General features: G+C 39.5%; 1 protein-coding gene across 1 annotated transcript; it reads right to left on the bottom strand.

Annotated features, from left to right (window-relative positions):
* Nucleotides 1-1146: 1146 nt before the first annotated feature.
* On the bottom strand, nt 1147-4267 carry LOC121905132 (RNA-binding protein 12B-like). Its single transcript, XM_042423132.1, has 2 exons — nt 4113-4267; nt 1147-3923 (listed from the first exon to the last, which is right to left on the bottom strand). The coding sequence occupies exon 2, from the start codon at nt 3896-3898 to the stop codon at nt 2087-2089; it is 1812 nt and encodes a 603-aa protein (XP_042279066.1). The 5' UTR covers nt 3899-3923; nt 4113-4267; the 3' UTR covers nt 1147-2086.
* Between the last annotated feature and the right edge of the window lie 11248 nt (nt 4268-15515).

Raw genomic sequence — 15515 nt, 5'->3', positions numbered from 1 at the left:
TTTCCACTTGGTTGTGTAGTTGTGGTTCATTACTTCCAATCATCTTACATTTATGCAGCATAAAAGGTCCTTGCAGTTTCAGAGTGCTGTCCTAACACTGCAACGATAACCACAACATCTGTGGGATTCTTCACTGGAAAGTTCCCTTGGGTTAAGAAACAGGCCATAAAACAGTGCTCAACCATTTTAAAATCTATTGGAGGTTGACAGAGGCAATGAATTCCTGAACATGATAAACATTTAATGACAAGTAAAAAACTCAGTAGGTGATGTAATCAAATAGAATTAGTAGGAAGACAAACTTGATGGGTACGTGAAGATCCCTGACAATCACTCTTTGGCCATTGAGTCTTAATGAAAATGTTTTTTTTCTCAATTGCTTTGGAACATTTCTTAAAACAAGTTCTCAGCACTGGACGCATTTCCCTTATATATGCAGCAAAACACTACAGTTAACCTGCAAAAGGCTGTAACTCACCCAAAACCTTTAATTCATGTTGCAAACTTAAGTTATTGTCTCAGCGAACAAGTCATTGCCTCCAAAATGACCTTTTATATTGTGTAAAACCAGGGGGGTCAAAGTATTTTTGTCAGAATGACAGTGGATTCTCAGTGTTTTCCTCATCTAAATTCCAGTCTTGTTCCACATATTTTCAGACCCTGAATGCCTTCTGTACCAGACTGTTATTTTTCTGAAGATGACTGCTATTGTGTATCAAAGAAAACACTCCTCAGAAACTGATTTTAGCAGTACAAGGTTTCACATTCCACTTTGTAAAGCTAAAAAGCACTCAGATTTGCATGTAACATGCAGAAAGACAATTTTATTTTCCTGCAATGGTCACACAGTACAATACAGTAAACAGAAAACAAATGAAAATTGAAAAAAACAGATGCAGTAGTGTAGTGACAAAATAAAGTTACAGTGCTGGGAATCACGAGACATCCTGTCACTCCTGTCTGTTTGGCCACAGATTCTCATTGACTTCACACCTTATGCTTTGCCTTGTAATGCAACAGGGGAAGAATACTCTTGTATGCTGCAACCATCCTTTGCACGCTTCTGCTGTTATGTTATCACAAGGCAGCATCCATTGCAGCAAGCTGTAGTGGTAATTTCTATTAAATAAGAGACTCACAAAGAGAGAATGTCTTTGTTTTTTATTCGAAACACTTGCAAAGAGGCTTCATCCTGTAACACGGTATGTCTCAGGCTGAGAGCAACAGCCTGTGTTTGGCCTAGTTTTCTACAGCAGTCTGCACAGGAACACACAGGAAAACATGTCTCTTATGTTGACGTCTCCCACCTTACATGGTTCTGGGCCCAGATTTCAGACAAAGGAAGAAGACTCAAGACAATAATAACCACCTTACATAGTAATTATAGCCCAGGCACATATAACTGTGAAGAAAGCTTTCATTTAAGGTGTTAACATAGTCATTAAGAGTGTACTGTATTTTCCATGACACAAGCAGACATATGATTTTGTGGTGGATGATCATATATTTAACTCCTCTGTCATGCCTGTCCAAATTATAACTCTGTTGCCCTCAAGCTTTGTGTTTTACAGTACAATACCTATACTTAAGACTTACACCTGTAAGCTATCCAGACAGCACATGCCATTGGTTGATCTAAGATGTGAGAAACTTCCCATTTGTCAGTGAAGTTCAAGTTTCACCTGACAACAAAGTTACTTTATGACCAGTCCATATCAATTTAATTTATGAAACCTGGGCTCGGCTGATTTGGATTAGATGGGACTATTCTGCGTGTGATGACTTACAAAATGAAAGAATTTAACATTTAAGAGTGAAACTATTCAACGGAAAACATAATGTATTTTGTTAACAAAACATGTAACCAATAATTGTTCAATTTGTATAAAATTGTATTAAGTAATTTGCCTAAATGTGCTAAGACATTTGCAAATGGTAACAAAGGAGAAATACTCTGTTGTGCACAAATAAAATGTTGAGAAGAATTTCACATTTTGACAGATTTGCTTTTGACTCAAGAATTGAGCCAAAGCAACTGAGACAAACTGTAATAAAAGTGTTAATGTTCAACTGCCAGCCAACTTCTTCAAACATCTCTTGCCAAGATGTCCTCCTTCTGCTTCACATTTATAGGAGTCAAAAGTACTTTTGCCCCCAGGAAGTCCTGACTGTGGAGCTCCTGAGCCATTGCAGCAATTTTTGGTGATTTAAACTGAACCACAGCCTCACCAATACCTTTGCCATCACTGTCATACAATAAGATGATATTATCAGTCCTCAGTTTGTATTTGTGGAAAAGCATTTTTATATGACTTTTGTGTACATCTGCGGGCAAGTTTCGAACAAACAGGCATGTCTGAGCTGCTGGGTCCAGGTTTGTGCTTGGCGTTCCTCCTGGTTTCTCAACTGAATTGGATTTCCTCTTTCCAATTGGTTTCCCCTTTGCGTCCATCTTCAGACACTGGTTAAGATTCCTGGGATGGGTTTTCACCATCATGTCCTTCATCTTCTCCCTGGTGATTGATGAGACCTTAATGGCATCAGGGCCCACATGGCAGCCATTGAGATTCAGTGCATAGTCATAATCCTCAGTCTGGTTGAAAGTGAGAAATGCTGTGTCTGTTCTGGTGCCTTCTTTGTCGAGCAAATGTAGTACGTTTTTGTGTGCAATGTTTGGACATCCAAACAATTCTTTTATTTCAGTCTTGGTCATGTTTTTAGGTACGTTACTGACCATGACAATGTACTCTGTGGTCGCTGATCGGGCAGTTGATGAGTCACAATCGGTTCTTGGCTTTTTCTGTGATTTAGATGGCATTGGCAACCAGTTGACAGATCTTCTCTTGATTTGCAATGTAGAAATTAATTTCTGTTTGTGCTTTGCAGTTTCACTAAGAGGACTTTGCTTGGGTTTCACACCATTTTCACATTCTTGTAGCGCACTGGTCCACATCTTCTCAGTTGCTCCACGTACCTCTACACAGATGGAGCCCAGTAACTGTTTGTTGAAGCGAAGAGCATCACGTGCGTCCTGCATGTTTGCAAACTTTACAAGGCAGCCATGGCTCAGTCCCAACATCACATTCATTATGGCTTCTTGTACTTTCAACCCTCTGAAAAATTGGCAAATGTCATCTTTTGTAGCTGAGGCTGGCAGACCAAAGAGCCTGACGTAGCCTGGCCTTGATGCCTGAGTTTGCTCTGGTTTCCTCACTTCACTAGACGCAACAACTGTGCTGGCAGCCTGGGTAAAATCAACCCTTGGCACCACCTCATTGTTTTCTCCTTCATGGATAGACTGGAGACTTTTGAGGACAGTACAAACCCCAAGAAGAAAGGCAGTGTTGGAATCAAGTGACTGTACATTTGAAGTTTGTAGATTTACAATACTGGGGCCATGTGACCCTACAGTAGAAGGTGGTGGAGTTGCAGTGGAGGAAGGTAAATTTGCGGAATTGGGATCACGAGGCCATCCATTCAAAGGTAGTAGATTAGCATCTGGAGATAGCTGAGGTCTCTTGACAATACACCTGGTGGGGGAGGGTTTCTTCTCATTTAAATTTGCCTTGATCTTGTGCTCTGGAGATGGCTGAGGTCTTTTGACAGTAAGCCTGGTGGGGGAGGGTTTCTTCCCCTTCAACAATGATTTCAACTTCTCCTCCAGCTCTGCCATGCTGCTTAAGTGTAAAGTCACTTTAGACCCTTTGAGGAAATTCCCAGTGTGCCGCATGGCAAGCTGGGCATCTCGTTCAGTGGTGAAAGCAATAAATGCCTCTCTGAGATTTCCTCCCACTATGTACACTCCACCATCTGGTATATAAAGATATTCAAAGAATTTCCGTATATCTTCAATACCTGCCTTCACATCTAGACCTTGCAGTCGCAGGACTATGGCCATTTTTTCATACCAGGGGAGGTGATGTCTGAAAAAGAAGAAAACAGCGGTGAAAAAAGAAAGAATGCAACAACAGCAGTCATGACGCCATTCCCACATAGAAGTCAGGAGAAAAAAATCACGTGCGTCACACAGGAGCACTGGGAGGGAAAAGAGGAAAAATGCGGTTACAGGAAGAAGAATCACTGTCTTGTGTCGACAAAACCCCAAAACTTACCTCAGATGTGGACCACAGATATTTTGATATCAGGTGTGTTTTGAGAGCGTTGTTGCTGCTGTTATCCTGCCTCTACCAAGCTGTAATTACATACTGAAAAATCTGGCCGCGCTCCGCCTCCCCGCTCAGCTCCAGAGTGCGCTGTTTTCCCTCCCTTCGTGCTCATTGGCTATGAAATGTGATGACGGCGCTTTACCGCCACGTACTGGACCGGAGTCTGAACTACCGGCAGAGCAATGTACACTGGAAAAAAAAAAGGTTTTCTCTTGTGGACCAGGCTTGGCCACACACCAGGTTTTTTACAGGAAACCACGGGAAAGTGAATATGCTGTCAAAAATGTACTTCATATGAAATGCAATTAAACATGCAGTCTTGTTGTAAAAATGATATATGTAAAATTTAGATTCCCTGTCAGAGACATACCACAATCTTCAGCATTTGAGGTTAAATATCAAAAACTTTTGGTAAACAACATTAATGTCTTGTCCTCTGAGTTGTTGTTTATGAGATTCAGAAAGAGCACACTGTCACAGCCCATTGATAAAAAAAAAGAACAAGACCACCTTCCACATATTCCTTCCTCAGCTTACTTAAAGATTTTTTTCAGGTTTTACTTATTTAATCTCATTACGTTATGTGTCTCTTTCTCCCTTGATGATCATGCAAACATATCATTATACTTTGTCACAAGGAAGTGAATAAAGTGCAGCTGCAAGGTGGCACATTTCCTGCCAAAAGTCCCCTATGAGTCACAGGCTATGACTCACACATTCTGGGAAGATTACTTAGAAGTCATAAAATAAAAACAATTATATATTCTGTAATCTGTAATCTTTTTGAACAATATGGTAAACCTTTGCATCTTCTGCTCCAGCTTTGCGACATGAAGTGAGATATTTTATCAATCCAAAACTCTATCCTACCCTTAGATATATTATATATATATATACACACATATGTGACCTAATTGTCTCTGGTATTGGTTGCACACTGATATAAATTTCAACTTCAAAAAACTCTTTGTAAATTTTTGACTCACTTTTACTCAATAAGTCAACATTTTGACTTACCATAAATGTTTTTATTTTTAACATTCCATCATCAAATTAAAGCTGCAAGCAGCGATGATCGGGCCCTTGCACCCTTGCATACGTCACCGTTAATAACTTTTGATCACAAACTAGTCTAGATGACACACGCTGATTTTGAAGTCGTTATGCTGAATTCTGTAGGAGGAGTTCATTAAAATACCAGACATGTGAAACCGCCAAAATTGACCACTAAATTCAAAATGGCCGACTTCCTGTTGGGTTTCAGCTATGGGTCCCAGACTTTTTTGTGTGCCCTGGCATGATACATGTGTGTACCAATTTTCATAAATGTAGGTTTAACGTGGCGTGGGGGCTGCTTCATTGAAATATTGTAGGGGGGCGCTGTAGAGCCATTCTGCCATACTTATGCCAGCCACCAATACGATATTATAGACTGTAAGACCTGCCATGTGTGTGCAAAGTTTTGAGTTTTCAAGCATGTCTTGGCCCTTAAAAACAGCTTAGTATTTTGTGGTGAACAATGTGTTGCCATAGCAACAGCTTTTGATGAGAACTCAAAAGTTTCAGGAGTTATCATCATCAAGGTCTTACACCTTAGCTTACCAAATTTTATGTGTTTCTGACTAACCTGCTAGTAGTTTGCAAAAGAGTGGCGCTTAATACTTCCTGTTGCCAGTAGGTGGCGCTATGACTGTCACTAAATATGGGCCTTTACATGTCTTCAGATCAGGACTCTTAACAAGCATATGAAATTTGGAAAAGATCAGACCATGTGGAGTCAAGTTATAAGGCTTTGAAATTTCATGGCGAGACAACGAAATTCACTGCGTCGTCATGGCAACACCTTTCGACGAAAAGTCACCAACTTCATAACATACGATCTCCAAGGTCTTGAGGTTATTCTGAGTAAATTTGAAGTGGAACCAGTCACCGTGCTACCCACAGGGCGTCAAAGTGTAAAACATGTAAATTCCTTTGCCAGTAGGTGGCGCTATGACTCAGATCCAATATTGACACATGGATGTGTTCAGGGCGGGACTCTTTCCAAGCACAAAAACTTTGGGTCTCTTAGGATCATGTATGCCGGAGTTATGGCCGTTTCAATTTTCATGGCGAAGGATCAAAATTCACTATCCGGCCACGCCCCCTTGGCAATGTCGAAAACTCACCGTTTTGATAACTTTTCATCTCCAAGGTCTGTAGATGATACTGACTGAATTTGAAGTCGCTGGGGTCAAATCTCTAGGAGGAGTTCGTTAAAGTATGAGGGCTGGAAATGGCAAAATCAGTGTCAAAATCGCAACTTTGATCCAAAACGGCCAACTTCCTGTTGTACTTAGGGTATGTCTCCAAGAGACTTTTTGGTGCGTCTGGTCATCATACATAAGCATATCGAATTTCATTCTTCTACGACAATCTGTATCGAGGGGCTCAATTTTCCTAATTTTCTAGGGGGCGCTGTCGAGTCATTTTGCCCCGCCTTTTTGCAAGACCCATAAAATATCAAATTTTTCACCACTTCTGATGTCTGTGCAAAGTTTAACAACTTTTCATGCACGTTTAGGTCAAAAATGCATTTGTTTCGGAAGAAAAATAATAGAGGAAAATTCCTTGAGTTACAATAGGGCCTTCGCACTCAGTGCTCGGGCCCTAAATAGTTATGGATTATTTCTCTATCAATCAACTAATCAATTAATGGGCTAATCATTCCAGATCCGAAAACTTCAAGAACAAACTTTATCACTTGAATTACAACTTGCTCACAAGAGAAATTTATTAGCATTTATGAGCATCTGTATCATTTGTAGAATAACATGATGAGATCATATCATCACAATGTGATTTCCCTAAAAGGTAATAAATGATAATATAAATGTTGATCAGCCCTAGACACTCTCTCCCTAAAACTGAAATCAAAGTATCAAGACTTAAGTGTACTGTATGTTTTTATCAGGTGATGTGGTTTTGAAAGTAGTCCATGAAACAGGAATAGAAACGGAAACAGAAACAGTGTCTATTTGACTACACAACTGTATCCTCCATCTGATACCAGCGTATCTGAGATTGGCATACAGCTGTGAAAATATTTAAATCACCATGACTGCTTTCAGTATCCTAGAAGCTGTTCAATCATTCATTTAGGCAGGTGCAAGATGTGTCTCAGTGGCATTAATGCACAGAAATAATATTAAATTTAATTAAATATCAAAAAAAAAGAAAAAGAAAAGAAAGAGAAAAAGAAACTTAACAAAAATGTTAATGTGTAACTGCCAGCCAACTTCTTCAAACATCTCTTGTCAAGATGTCCTCCATCTGCTTCACATTTATGCGAGTCAAAAGTACTTTTTCCCCCAGAAAGTCCTGACTGTGGAGCTCCTGAGCCATTGCAGCAAGCTTCCGTGATTTACACTGAACCACAGCCTCACCGATACCTTTGCCATCACTGTCATGCAATAAGCCGAAATTATCATTCCTGTCTGTATTTGTGGAAAAGCATTTTTATATGACTTTTGTGTACATCTGCGGGCAAGTTTCAAACAAACAGGCATGTCTGAGCTGCTGGGTCCAGGTTTGTGCTCGGCATCCCTCCTGGTTTCTCAACTGAATTGGATTTCCTCTTTCCAATTGGTTTCCCCTTTGCACCCATCTTCAGACACTGGTTAAGATTCCTGGGATGAGTTTTCACCATCATGTCCTTCATCTTCTCCCTGGTGATTGATGAGATCTTAATGGCATCAGGGCCCACATGGCAGCCATTGAGATTCATTGCATAGTCATAATCCTCAGTCTGGTTAAAAATGAGAAATGTTGTGTTGCCTTCCTTGTTGAACAGGTGTAGTATGTTTTTGTGTGCAATGTTTGGACATCCAAACAATTCTTTTATTTCAGTGTTGGTCATGTTTTTGGGTATATTACTGACCATGACAATGTACTCCATAGTCACTGACCAGGCAGTTGATGAGTCACAATCAGTACTTGTTTTTTTTTTGGTGATTTAGATGGCGTTGGCAACTGGTTGACAGATCTCTTGATTTGCAATGTAGAAATTAATTTAAATTTGTGCTTTGCAGTTTCACTAAGAGGACTTTGCTTGGGTTTCACTCTATTTTCACATTCTTGTAGCGCACTGGTCTACATCTCCTCAGTTGCTCCATGTACCTCCACACAGATGGAGACAAGTGATTGTTGGTTGAAGTGAAGAGCATCACATGCGTCCTGCATGTTTGCAAACTTTACATGGCAGCCATGGCTCAGTCCCAACATCACATTCTTTATGGCTTCTTGTACTTTCAACTCTCTTTTGTAGCTGAGGCTGGCAGACCAAAGAGCCTGACATAGCCTGGCTTTGATGCCTGTGTTTTCTCTGGTTTCCTCACCTCATTAGACGCAACAACTGTGCTGTCAGCCTGGGTAAAATCAACCCTTGGCACCACCTCATTGTTTTCTCCTTCATGGATAGACTGGAGACTTTTGGGGACAGTACAAACCCCAAGAAGAAAGGCAGTGTTGGAATCAAGTGAGTGTACATTTGAAGTTTGTAGAATTGCAGTACTGGGGCCATGTGAACCTGCAGTAGAAGGTGGTGGAGTTGCAGTAGAGGAAGGTAGATTTGCAGAATTGGGATCAAGAGGCCATCCATTCAAAGATAGTAGATTAGCCTCTAGAGATGTCTGAGGTCTCTTGACAATAAGCCTGGTAGGAAAGGGTTTCTTCTTATTTTACAATGACTTCAACTTGTGCTCCAGCTCTGCCATGCTGCTTAAGTGTAAAGTCACTTTAGACCCTTTGAGGAAATTCCCAGTGTGCCGCATGGCAAGCTGGGCATCTCATTCAGTGGTGAAGGCAATAAATGCCTTTGAGGCTTCTTCCCACTATGTCCACCCCACCATCTGGTATGTGAAGGTATTCAAAGAATTTCTGTATATCTTCAATACCTGCCATGGCATTATAATCACAGAACTATGGCCATTTTTTCACACAAGGCCAGGTGGTGTCTGAAAAAGAAGAAAACGGCAGTGAAAAAAGACAAAGGCAGCGACAACAGCAGTCATTGCTATCACAATTCACATCCAATGTGATGACATTGCAGTCAATTCATGTGTGCATTGCAAAAAAAAAACAAAAAAACAAAAACTAAACAAAATTTCAGCATTCTTGAAAGGAAAGATATATTCTGTTTATTTAAGACTGTATTCTTTTTTATCTATCTGAATGTACTTTTGGTTTAGCCTTAGCTTTTCTGCAAAAAGTGAGGTATTTTAACACTTTATCACACTATTTATCTGTCTTCCTCCTATAAACTCTCAAACGTGTCTGTTTAAAACTACTGGATGACCTTTATACATATATTTACACACACACACCAACAACACAACACGACACAAGATAAAGATCTTCTACTCTGCTACAGAAGACTCTTGACATCTTATCATGAGTGTTTTCATTTTTAATATTGACATCTTAATGTCCATTTTTTTTCCTGGCAGAAATGAGCTTCCATAGTGTCCTGAAAAGGTCATCCAGTAGTTTTAAACACATATACAGTAGGCAAGACATTTGAGAGCTTATAGGAGGAAGAGAAGATAGATAAACAATGTGATAAAGTGTTTGATTGATAAAATGCCTCACTTTTCTGCTGCAAAGCTAAGGTTCAACCTGCAAAAGTACATTCTCATATAGTTATAAAAGAATACACATTGTCTTAATTAAACAGAATATATCTTATATATTTTTATCTTACCCGTCAACAATGCTGAAACTTTTTTTTGTTTTGTTTTGTAACACACGCATGAATAGGCTGCAACGTCATCATACTGGATGTGGATTGGGGGTAAAGAGGAAGACCATTATTTACCATAGCGACGGGGACACTACCGTTTGTTATTCACAGATACAGAGTGTCTCTAACCTCTGATCTGTTTCACTGCCAGCATTTTATTGTCCTGTTTAAGGCTTCTGCAGACTGTGTTGTGGAATTCTTCAATATCTCGAGTCTGTCGTGTGTGAGGTCTAAATCAGCGATGAAGCACAACAGGTCAGTTACCACAAGTGTTTAGCGTTTGCTGCTCAGCAGGGTCTTTCCTAGACTCCCACTTGTAGAAGGCCTCTTCTTTGATCACATCCTCGTTGTAAAGTGTATCAAAGAGCATTCGCAGCAGATCTGATGGCGATAACAGAGACAGGAAATATTCACATCTGTAGTGTGAAGTCACTTTAGACTGACACAATAAGGGTGACCAGAGGTTTCTAAGATATTTCATGACAATTTAAACAAAATTAAAACCTGTTCAAAGAAAGCTTACCAAGAATAACTGGTCAGATTCAGATTCACACACACACACACACACACACACACACACACACACAACTCCACTAAAGTTCATTCAAGAATTAAAGAATAAAGAACAAAATTATTCAAAATTAGATGTGAAAACTAGGAAACATGGCAGCACCACACCAGCATATGGAAAATGACTTTTTTTGGTTAACCACAGTAGTTTATATGTTTCTATATTTCAGCAACTGCTTAAAATGATCACTTTTACACAGAATCATTCACAAGTTAACACTGAAATTTGCCAGCATTTCCCCTGTTGTATTAAATTGTGCTGTTATAAACTTAATATTAATCAATATTAATCTGGTCCGACTACATTTGCTCTTGCCTTCATATATTTACTTACTAGGTATACTCTTATGTTCAAAGACATTTTACACACAACATATTGCTTTGTTACCATGAACTAGATGACCACTGGGGCTCCATACTGACCCTTTATAGTATTGCTGTGTTGGGAGGATGCCGGTCTTAATGAGCCGGTGCAGCAGCAGGCCCATGTGCTCTCTGGTGATGGTACTGCGCTCCAGTGTCGACTCCAGCCTGTTTCGTACAAAGACAAACAGCAGCTGAGTGCTGTTCACCTCCTGCACACACTGCAGAGCCTCCTGTTGGGACAGAAAGACATCCAGACAGTAGTGAGTGTTATGGGTGTTACATGACTCTAAAGGCTGTCAGTGTGTGCAGACAGATTTCTCTATGGGCTTTAAAATTGTGTGCTGTGTGTCTTACACAATTCCTTTTCCTTCAAAAAGCGTAGCAGCAAAAGGAAAAACACCACAGAGAAAGGAGAATGTGTGTCTGTATGCATTTAGTTTTAACCTGTAAATATTTCTTAAAGATGTCTTATCGTTGACATTATTGATAACAAGATTGATTTTGTAATGTGCACCCTGAAGTAATTGCCCTTTAGTGTTTGATTTGGATTTAATTGGATTTAATTAATAACCGTCCCAGTGTGAATTAGGGAAAAAAGTTTGTTTTGGTTTTGTTCTCATATTTGTGTGTATTATGATATGGCGAATGTATGGAAAATCACATAAAATAATCAAACAAATTTTCAAAGCAATGAACTGAGTTCCACAACATCAGCCCAGACTCTTAATGTGTTTAAAACAAAAACTTCTAGGACTGCACTTAATGATTATTTTCATTATCAACATATTTGCACATTATTTTCTTGATAAATCAATCAATCATTTGGTCTATAAAATGTCAGAAAATAGTGAAAAATGCCCGTCACAATTTCCTAAAGCTTAAAGTGATCAAATTGCTTGTTTTGTCCAAAACCCAAAAATATTCCATTTATTATCATGTAAGCCAAAGAAAAGCAGAAAGTCCTCACATCCTCACAGCTCAGAAGCTGGAACCAGGCAATATTTGGCTTTTTTGCTGGAAAAAAAATGACTTAAATAATTAGTCGATCATCTAAATAGTTGCAGATAATTTTTCTATTAATCAACTAATAAATTAATGGACTTGCACAATCTGCTGATACTGACACCAAAGCATGGCTATAGAAAATATAACTCTTCCATGGTTCGTGGCAATAGACCGTTTACATGGTCAGACTAGTCCCCTGTGGCAACATCTATTCCTACGGGTTTTGGCCATCATGTCCCTCATCTTCTCCCTGGTGATTGATGAGACCTTATGGCATCAGGGCCCAAATAGCAGCCATTGAGATTCATTGCATAGTCATAACCCACAGTTTAGTTAAAAATGTTAAACACTGTGTCCATTCTGTTGCCTTTCTTGTTGAGCAGATGTAGTATGTTTTTGTGTGCAATGTTTGGACATCCAAACAATTCTTTTATTTCAGTCTTGGTCATGTTTTTAGGTACATTACTGACCATGACAATGTACTCTGTAGTCACTGACCAGGCAGTTGATGAGTCACAATCAGTTCTTGGCTTTTTTGGTGATTTAGATGGCATTGGCAACCGGTTGACAAATCTTCTCTTGATTTGCAATGTAGAAATTAATTTCTGTCTGTGCTTTGCAGTCTCACTAAGAGGACTTTGTTTGGGTTTCACTTCCTCTTCAACATGAAAAGCATTTTCACATTCTTGTAGCGCACTGGTCCACATCTTCTCAGTTGCTCCACGTACCTCCACACAGATGGAGCCCAGTGATTGTTTGTTGAAGTGAAGAGCATCACATGCGTCCTGAGTCCGAGGAGTCCGTGTGCATATGCTTCAGTGATTTATTAAAGGCAGTTGGACTGGTATTTAGATGCCTTTCTCACCTAACTAAACATTGCACAAAAAGTAAGGAAATTTGTGTTTGGTAGATTATTTCTTTAATTCTTCAAGAATGGGATGCTATCCCACAGAAGTGTGTAACCAGGCTGGTGACCAGCATGAGGAGGAGGTGCCAGGCTGTTGTGGCTGTGTATGGTTCTTCCACATGCTACTGAGGCTCCTGTTTGTTCAATGAATAAATTGTTTAATTGCCAATATGTCTGGTTTCTTCAAACTTCAATCATCCAATCCACCAAACACCAAACAAGAGTCAATGGCAGAATAAGCTGTTTGGCATTGTTAGAGAAGATTTGGCATATTTTTCATGGGCGCAACCCACATACTCAGCTCTGCTGTTCATCCCACAAATGCATGTTCCTTACAAATGTGGCACCATTTAAAAGGGAAATAAACAGGCTTTCCAACAGTGTAAGATTTATTGTCAAGAAGCATTGTTACAACAAAGAAATAATCTACCAAACACAAATTTCCTTACTTTTTGTGCTATGTTTAGACAAGCTGCAGATATTTCAGCTGCAATGAAACCCCTTATATTAAAAATGCAAGGTGTGACACACACCACATTCGCTCTGTTGGCATATCTGGACTTCTACTACTTATGCATACAGTTATTTGTGACTAGTGGCAAAAGGTGAGAGAGGGGTCAAAATTTATTGGGTCACATTTCACATCTAACAATCTCTAATCTCTGTTGCCACTAGTTACAAATGATGTATACATAAGTGGCCGAGGTCCAGATATGCCAAGAGTCATTGTGGTGTGTGTAGTAAACTGAAGATAATAATAAGATAATAAGATAATAAGACTGTTTCCAGTAAACATATTTAAACAGAAGTGGAGATGGCTAGTAGTATGAAGTGTGTGCGTTCATGCAAAGGGGAGTCGGAAAATTCTGCAAACATCAGCCACAGGCCAGCCCTATAACCACGGTTGTCCTTGAGTGAGTAACTGAGTGAGTGATGAAGTTGCACCAGTGGTTCGCCGGCCAAGTGTTGAAGTTTCCCCATTGGCCGTTTGTTCTTCCAAAAAAACCATAGACTGTATAAAAAGAAAAAAACACGTGCGTCACGCAGGAGCACTAAGAGGGAAAAGAGAAAAACGCGGTGACTCTCTCCTTTGTTTTCCCTCCTTTCGCACTCTTTGGCTATGAAATGTGATGACGGCGCTTTACCGCCACCTACTGGACCGGAGTCTGAACTACCGGCAGGACAATGCACACTATATCCACTATAATTTAACTCTTGTTTGTTTTTCTGACTTAAACAGAAAAAACACTCAAAACTTTAACATGTATTGATTAGGTATACATTATCTAAGAAATGTTAGTGGCTTTTTGTTACCTAGATCTATACAGAAAAGGCCTGCATTGTTATGGAATTTTCCATCTTTAGAGGTTACAAATTGGGTTACATTGGGTCAAGCTTGGCACACTGTAATTCTTAATCAGGAAGAAGATATCTTCTCCTTGAAACTTCAGCTGTCTGTGTTTTGAGGAAGGCAGAAACCTCTCTGATAGAGGGTATATCAGCATTGCCATGGTTACCAAGGTCAGAGGAGGCTTTCCTAAACAACACAGATAGGTGGATGACACAGTCAGACATTCAAACCAAAACTGCTGAAATTACATGCAACGTGACTGTCACGGGTAAAGTGCAGTTCCTTGTTTAGAAACTAGTGAACCAATCAGACTAATTTTTCATATTGTAGGCTGATAAAGACTAGGACTCGGACGTTCAGAGGGCAGAACGGAAATAGACAGCATCAGAGCAGAACACTCTGGTGTTTTCTGTTATGGTTCTCCACTTGGCCAAGTGCTTTCAATAAACAATTTCAGCTTTAAGACATCAAAGTCTTGTGTGCGCCTTTCTCCACTGCTGACCATTGCTCAAAATATCCACAACATGCATATTATATCACTAAAATTAGACACAAATAAAGCCCATTGTATAGTTATTTAATGTTCCAAACTCATGCTAGTGTTGTCTACAAGTATTATACAATTCTTCAAATTCTACCCAATTTCTAGTAAATAAGAAGAAAAAAAAAAAGGTTTTCTCTGTGGACCAGGCCTGGCCGCACACCACCTGTGACTTCTGTGTGTACAAGAACAATGTGGTTTCCTTACAATGGAGGAATGAAAGTTATTACCACACAGTAGTAATTTTAGCATCTATTTATGTGGAAGAGGGAACTTGAACAGTTCTGAACTGGTTGGACATATAACCACTTTGGTGGTTTCTTACAGGAAACCGCAGAAACCCCAAATTATTATTATTATTATTATAGTCACTCTGCTCCAATTTTCTTCCTTGTAAAGTAAAGCGTATTTGTTTTCTCAGTTGAAAATTTAAATCCCCATTGCAAAGATCACTGTTCCACTCTTTTAATTGTTTCCTGCAACTGTTTCACAACATATTCAACATTCCTACCTCTTCTCCACAGAGCCCCATCATCTGCGAACAAAGATCTCCCAATACCTTGTCCATTATATCATACACATCATCAATCATTATTGAAAACAACAAAGGATTTATAACACTTCCTTGTGGTGTTCCATTATCCACAACATAGCTCGCTGAAAAAGTTATTCCCACTCTCATCTCTATAAAGTGAACATCTGAGCATTTTACCTGATATTCCTAATCTTTTGAATTTGATTAATAATCCCTCTTTCCACAATGAATTATACACTTTTTCCACATCCAAAATACTGCTAACACTACCTCCTTATTCACTTGTCCCTCCCTC

Source organism: Thunnus maccoyii, chromosome 10 (assembly GCF_910596095.1).
Source record: "Thunnus maccoyii chromosome 10, fThuMac1.1, whole genome shotgun sequence".
Lineage (NCBI taxonomy): Eukaryota > Metazoa > Chordata > Actinopteri > Scombriformes > Scombridae > Thunnus > Thunnus maccoyii.
This window is presented reverse-complemented; position numbering and strand designations above follow the sequence as displayed.

Bases quoted from the DNA above. Each gene is read 5' to 3' on its own strand.
- LOC121905132 (XM_042423132.1), bottom strand. From the start codon at position 3,898: ATGGCCATAGTCCTGCGACTGCAAGGTCTAGATGTGAAGGCAGGTATT.